At 43.6% G+C, this 7,348-nt stretch overlaps 1 protein-coding gene across 2 annotated transcripts in view; it reads right to left on the reverse strand.

Annotated features, from left to right (window-relative positions):
* Window positions 1-5,316, reverse strand: part of PPM1G (protein phosphatase, Mg2+/Mn2+ dependent 1G) — an 11,448-nt gene extending 6,132 nt beyond the window's left edge. For both annotated transcript variants that reach the window (XM_081312607.1, XM_081312606.1), the window contains exons 1-7: window positions 5,120-5,316; window positions 4,555-4,624; window positions 3,663-3,748; window positions 3,090-3,225; window positions 1,936-2,384; window positions 1,621-1,737; window positions 1,228-1,462 (exon numbers count right to left, since the gene is read on the reverse strand). In XM_081312607.1, coding sequence (XP_081168733.1) covers window positions 1,228-1,462; window positions 1,621-1,737; window positions 1,936-2,384; window positions 3,090-3,225; window positions 3,663-3,748; window positions 4,555-4,624; window positions 5,120-5,239 — 1,213 coding nt within the window. In that variant the 5' untranslated portion in view covers window positions 5,240-5,316. The remainder of the gene's footprint in view (window positions 1-1,227; window positions 1,463-1,620; window positions 1,738-1,935; window positions 2,385-3,089; window positions 3,226-3,662; window positions 3,749-4,554; window positions 4,625-5,119) is intronic.
* Window positions 5,317-7,348: the final 2,032 nt, after the last annotated feature.

Below are 7,348 nucleotides of genomic sequence, written 5' to 3' on the forward strand. Positions count from 1 at the left end.
AGGCAATGACCATAAAATCATGGTCATCGTTGATTGTCAGCACCTTGATATCTGGCAGCGCTGAGATCATCTGTTCTTCTGGGGGCAAATTCCTGTTACGTTTGTAAAAATGATCTCCTAAGATACAAAAACGTTCAAGAGATTTATTTGAGGGCTCAGTGTCCTAGAGAAAAGTGCAGCAACAAGGAGAAAGCTGGGTTATGCTCACTAACTGAAGTGGCAGAACATTCAAGGCATTTCTCAAACACAAAGACACCTTTGACATAACAGGTTTTTTTTAGTTAACTTCTGGTTTGTAGCAGCTAGCTACACATTCCATTTCTTCCAAATCCAGCAGCTGGGATTCACTTCCATGATAGATATAAGTCAAACTGGCTTAATAACAAATATTCATGAGGCGATTCTGGAATTTGAGCTTTATGCTCCCAAATACAAAAAAAAAATATGGAAGTAAATCCTCCTGAAAATAACTCCCCCAAATGTGGATGGGCTGGCTAAAAGACCCATTTAATCTAGTCCCCAACCTTTATAGCTTAGCACCCATGGGGGGGGGAGGGAACTGGCTTGTGCAAGTGGTGGGCCAGCGCATGCATGCACTGGCCTGCCTCTTGCGTGTGTTGAACTGCATGTGTTGCCTATCGCTCATGCGAGATGAGCTACATAAGCGAATTTGCAGGCCTGCCGCTCACACGACAATTAAGTAGTGGCCCGTGGCTGGGAACCCTTGATCTAGAATACCATATCCACAACATTTAAGCCACTTTTTGTCAATAGATTCACTGTTGGAAACAAATTCTTACTTCACTCTACATTCCACATTCACACATTATTCTATATTTTTTGGACCAAGTTACAGATGGCATCAACCATATGTACCATGTTTAAAGCCTATTCTTCTGAATGGGCATGTCCACAATTAAGCCAGCTTTAAAGTTTAGCATGGACCCCAATTTTTAATTGCTGTTGCTGGAACATTCAATAAAGTTTTCAGTCCTTTGCTTTTGAGTTTTCAAAAGCTGGTTGCTGACAATTGCTAAAAATGAGTCCATTAATGCAAGGTTTGATTTGCAAACAAGAAGCACTATAAAATAATCTCTATTTTTAGATTGTTGTATTTTCTTTATACTATGACATAACTCCTTTTCCTTTGTACTTAAGACGCTTCAATCGCTCCAGGTCAGAGCTGCCTTTTTCAGAGAAAAAGCACATGCATACTTGTTTACTCACCAATTGCTCTGGAGAGATTGAGGCCACCATTTACCCGACCATCCATGGTTACTTTTCCACCAGCATTCTTTATTCTAGCCAATTCCACTTCATCTTCAGGCTTATGATCATAGGACATATCCACAGCCTTGCCACCTTCAGACACCACACACCGGGAATCTCCAGCATTGGCTACTATTAGCTGCTTGCCTCTGATAAGTGCTACTACCGCCGTTGTGCCACTGTCTGAGCCAGGCTGGAGAGTAAGAGAACTGTGAGGAGAGCCCATGCCGAAGCACAAGACTTACTGAAAGAGTGGGCCCCAAACCAGGACAAGAGCAAAAGAAGCTCAGCAAATCTCAGTAAGGACCACTGTGTCCCAATTCCTTCCCCACTTTCTTCACAAACACTGACCTTTTCTTTGCCCTCCATTCCTGGGAGCATCATGTCTTCATCATCTTCCTCTTCTGCTTCTTCAGTATCATATTCTTCTTCCTCACTGCTGTAGCTATCCTCATCCTCACTGCATTCCTAATCAAAATGTAATACATCCACCCATAACAGAAATAAAATTGACCCCGTGGCTCTGGCTGCTGTCCTGCATGCAGGACCTGGGGTATCTTTCTTCTTCTTAGCCTCCACCTGTAAAGAAGGCTAAGTTCTGCTTTTTCAGCTCAGCTATGGAAGGACAAAGTGCCCCTCCCCCCACTGCCCAAATGATGATGGTACCTCGCTATCGTCATCTTCCTCCTCTTCTGCATCCTCTGATTCATCCTCACTGTCCTCAAAGAACATTGACTTGATCGCTTGCTGGCTCTTGCTTGCAGACGAGCAGGATGGCTCCATCTCACCACTGGTAGGAGATGCTCCCTCAGAGGTCTTTTTTTGGCAGGTACCAGCATCTCCTCCACCAGCCACATCTGGACCATGGGAGGTACTGATGGCCTCAGAGCACAATTTGCCATTTTTCTCCTCTTCTTCACCCTCCTTATGAAGCCTCAAGGGCTCCTCAGCATCTACTTCACCATTCAAACTTGGCTCCCGGGCATCCTCCTGGGTTACATCTTTGCCTGGTGGGCCCAGCTTGCCCTTGACACAGTTTTGCCCATATCGAGTCAGAAGCTCCTCAATAGTCATTGCAGCCTCCTCATGCAGCAAGGCAGTCTCCTCATTGTCCACTGCATGGGAGTATTGGAGGGAGAAAATGCAGCCAGTCTCAATGTCACATCCTTTTTAAAATCATAGCTTAGGCAGGTTTATTATGACTAAAGGAATATAGCAGGCATGTCAAACTGCTGGCCCAGGGGCTGGATGCATCACATTGAAACTGCACCCACCCCATTGCCGGCAATGAGGAAAAAGTAGAGGTATGTCGCACAATGGCATGTGATGTTGCGTGTTTGACATGCCTGGAATATAGCTTTGCACATATGACATCAATCTACATACCAAAAATATAGATGGAATCACATTCCTCACTACAAATTCTGGTCTTAAGGGCCTGCCACTAGTTTTCCTAATCATATAAACTGTTTTTACCAAGCTGCAACTTTTTGAGGTGTGTAAGTGCAAACACGATGTTCTCCAGATGCTGGATTACAATTCCCATTACCCCAATCACCAGCAATGCTGGCTTAGAACTTAATTCTCCACTTCTGATTTTGTCTAGGCTCTTTCGTAAAGTTGGCACAGTTAATGACTAGATCTCTGGTTTAAGTTGCTTACGTCAAATTTAACACAACATAGGAAATGTGATCTCAGACATTCTTGCACTTTAGGCATTTAATCTCAGTTATATACAAGGGCGATATAAGAGATCTCTTTCTGGTTACTTGGATTTTGCCTCTGATCTGCACTGGACTGCAAATTGCTGCTTCACTCACCATCATCTTCATCTGCTACTTTCATCTCTTTTTCATCACCCTCATCTCGAGACCGCCCTGACATCAGTGCTAATTCCTTGATCACTTCTTCTGTTGTAAGCTTGGCATCAATGGCCAAAAAAGCATCTTCAAGTGCCTAATAAAAAAAAATAAAGGAAGATTTCTTTGTGATGTGTGTCCAGGGAGACCACCATTAATATTAGAAACTATTTAGATAGCAACTTATCCAAGATGTATGATACAGCTCTTAATAGTCCCAATAAACAAGCTAATACTATGCTGCAGTATAATTAATACCAATGGACAAAAAGATTAGTTGCTTTTTCTTTCATTGTTATACAAAAAATAGCCAATTTCTAACCAAAATTTGCTTCACATTTATGCTAAAGTCTAGTTTTTAACAAGCAATTTAGATATTTTACAAAATAGTTAAAGAAAATATTTTAAAAGAATCAAATGGCAAAGACAGGGAAAAGACAGAATGCAATCATGAAACAAGATCCAGTCACAGAATTAGCTGTACTTCTTTGGCACGCTGTTCTATAGTTTTGGGAGATAGCCTTTCTGTCTTACCTTTTGTAGTTTGCCTTCTTTGTATGCTTTCTGATCCTTGATGATCTCTGGCAGGTATTTGGCACAATAGAGGGCTACTTCTTCTCCTACAGCAAAGAGGCCAACAGTTAGAAACTGACAGTCCCTTGTTTCATCCCACAAGTAACCACATGTTTGTTTCAAAGAAAATATGCTTTGGCATCCCAAAGCTGAACAAATGGAGAAGCACGGAAATAACTCAAGAGACCCATTTATTAGGCACACAGGAGTTAGGACCCTAGCATTGACAAATCCATTATTCAACAAAATCCATAGAAGTTAATCAGGCAGACCATCAAGACTTCCTACAAAGGCAATGTTGTAATAGTAACTGGTCACCCTAGGTAAAAGGTAAAGGTAAAGGTTTCCCCGCACATGCGTGCTAGTCGTTTCCGACTCTAGGGGCCGGTGTTCATCTCTGTTTCAAAGCCGAAGAGCCAGCGCTTGTCCGAGGACTTCTCCGTGGTCATGTGGCCGACATGACTAGACGCCAAAGGCGCACGGAACGCCGTTACCTTCCCACCGTAGTAGTCCCTATTTTTCTACTTGCATTTTTACGTGCTTTCGAACTGCTAGGTTGGCAGAAGCTGGGACGAGTAACAGGCGCTCACTCTGTTACGCGGCACTCGGGATTCGACCCGCCAAACTGCCAACCTTCTGATCGACAACCTCAACGTCCTAACCCACTGAGCCACCGCCTCACCCTAGTCAGTTTCAATTAGAAACAAATGCCTGCATAAAGAATAAAGAGCGCTGACAATGAACCTCCTCAAGCTGTGGGTATGTAAGAGCCTGCAAGATAGCCTTCTCAAAACGCCTGGCCCCAACAGATGTCCTTAAACTAGTACACACTTGGTTATTGGGTGACCCTTACCTCCATGACCATCGTATACAGAGAACATTGCAGTCTCGCTGTCTAAATCGGGAATGCAGTTGTGAGCATCCTGAAAAAGAGAAGGATCGGTGAAAGGGGGAACAGCGACTACCGTGCGGCGGATCAAGCCCTTGGAAACTCTCAGCAATTTATGAAGGAGCCAAGAAAGAAGGCAGACAAACAAGCGCAACGGTCCTCGCAACCTGCCGGTGCCTCTGGGGCACCCAACTATCTACAGCTCCGCAAATGTAGGGACTCCACGACACCAGGGCCCACATGGAGCCTCTAGCCCAGGGGTCGGCAACCTCGGCTCTTTTATGACTCGTGGACTTCAACTCCCAGAATTCCTGAGCCAGCTATGCTGGCTCAGGAATTCTGGGAGTTGAAGTCCACGAGTCATAAAAGAGCCGAGGTTGCCGACCCCTGCTCTAGCCGTTAGTCCTGAGAATAATCAGAACGCTTTCCCCACTGAAAGCCGCCATAAGAAACGAGGCCGGGGCCTCCCGTAGGGCAGAATCACCCAGCAAGACACTGTTCTCCCGCCCTCAGTCCGTCCCGCCCTCACCTCCATGGAGACCCGCCAGCCCTGCATGGCGCTGTAGCCGAAGTGCAGCGGCCGCGGCCCAATTCCGACACCATCCCCAGAGCTCTTGGCCGTGCTGGGCTGCGACAGGTAGGCACCCATGGCAGGCAAGCCCGGGCCCCGCCGAGCCGAAGAAGGAAGAGCGGCAAAGGCAGAAAGCAAACGACAGAAGGAAGGCGATTTAGAGACCGGAAACAGACACCATAGAGTCCCCGCCGAGGAACCACGAGAACCGGATGTGAGGACGATGAATGATACGAAGGCAAAAAAAAAAAAGCGTTTCCGAGCGGAGCGATTGCTAGAGAGGGTGACGGAAATTGAAGGCCATCGCAGGACAGGACGGAATGAATGGAGAGTGGGAGGGGACAAAACCGGACGGGATGTTACAAAATCATAGACTATGAGGAGGAAAGGGCGTACCGCTGGTTGCCGAGCAATTAAAGGGAAGGCCTGAAGGTATTTTATTTCCATTTACTGAAGTGGCATTTCTCTTTACTGCATTTCTACGCAAGTCCACAGTACTGAATATCTACGGAGATTCTCAGTCATCCAAGTCATGGTGGTCCCAAAAGTGCTTTTTTCAAAATAGTACTGAATACAGAATTCTGAACGGAATCCATCAGTTCAGGCAAGGCGAATAGGAGGCAGTGGTGTAGTCAGTCTAGTATCAAAATGGTAACTTGTCAGATTGCTTAACAGACATTACAGACCATTACATTATATGAAGTATTTAAGTGAGCGGTAGGCTAAAAAGAGAAGGGTTAAAAATGAAGTATTCCCTATATTAGGGAAATGGAAGTTAAAAGGCATGAAAATTATATAGTCACATTTAATGAGCTAAGGAACAACAGTGTGTGCGTGCATATCTTTCCAAGTTTACAGCTTCTAAAACTAAACTGGCAGATCATATTTTAAGCTACACAGAACCTTGGCCTTTTCAAGTCACAAAAAAAAAATCCAAGGCCAGGAGCCAGTGTATTGAAAGCTCATGAGGATGTTCCAAGAGCACAGACAGATGCTTTGTAATTTTTTTACTTGTTTCTATTTCTCTCTGTTTACCATGGCAGTGCATGCTAAAGCTCTGCCAGTAACTAATAATAATTAACTATTAATCAGTTCAAAGCAATAAATTTGAAAGGACATATTCTCTGCTCAAAATAATTTGGAATTGAAAATCGAATAGCCAATATATACTTTTACACAACTTTATGTGCACTTACATTAGAACAGTATGTACAATTGTATCCACTATACCTCAAAAAGGATATTGTAGAGTTAGGGTAACAAAATGTGGTTAAAATAGTCTATGTGGGTGCTAAGAGTTGGCAGCAATTTGATGGCAAATACTTGTAATCAAAAACGGAGTGACACAAGTTCAGGTCTACAGCCAACTTTGGAAACTTTGGGTGACTTTAAGCCATACATTCTCTCTCAGACCATCTTTCCTTGCAAGGTTGTTGGGAAAACTGGAGGAAAGAATGTTATGCACAACATAAAGGTTTAATGAATAAATAAAAAACCTGCCTTGAAGAAAGACACATTTGAGCATTTTTAATTTATAAAGAAAATGACTGGGAACAGACAGATGCAGAACACATACATAAAAAATTAAGTTTGTTATAGGGAACAGGCTGCTTAGTGAGCAATCGAGGGCTGATTAAAGGGATTTCCCATAGCATACACAGCTGTGTAACAAGTCGTAGCAATTGAACCAGTTTTGATGGTTTTAAATAGGGATTACACAAATTCATAATATTGTTATTGCCTATTAACCAAAATGACAATCACCATTTGAGGATAGTGTAGATCTCAGTACCAGCAACTGGAGAATTAGAAGCTTAATTAGGAAAGTTCTGATTTGCTAACCACTTGCTTAGATCACACCTCAGATAAACACAACAAAGTTTGTGTAGTTTTCAGCCAATTCCAGTACTATGACTATATTCCGGCTATGTACGAACCAGCTGTTATTTCGTGCATATATTTTCTGCTCCATTACCAACGTTCAAAACTATCGAGGGCTGTTTATTCCCGATTCAGAAACTCTACACAATCCGAGGGAGCTTTTCTAACCACGTAGGTGATTAGCAGCATTTCAGTGATCAATCTGAAAAGAGCTAAGCCGCGGCCGAATTCTACTTTTGCTTCACGCAGCGATAAGAAAGAAGATTTTCACGTGTTGGCTCCGCAAACAGCTGGAAATACAGCACA

The sequence above is a fragment of the Vipera berus genome, assembly GCF_964194415.1.
Source record: "Vipera berus genome assembly, chromosome: 1".
NCBI lineage: Eukaryota > Metazoa > Chordata > Lepidosauria > Squamata > Viperidae > Vipera > Vipera berus.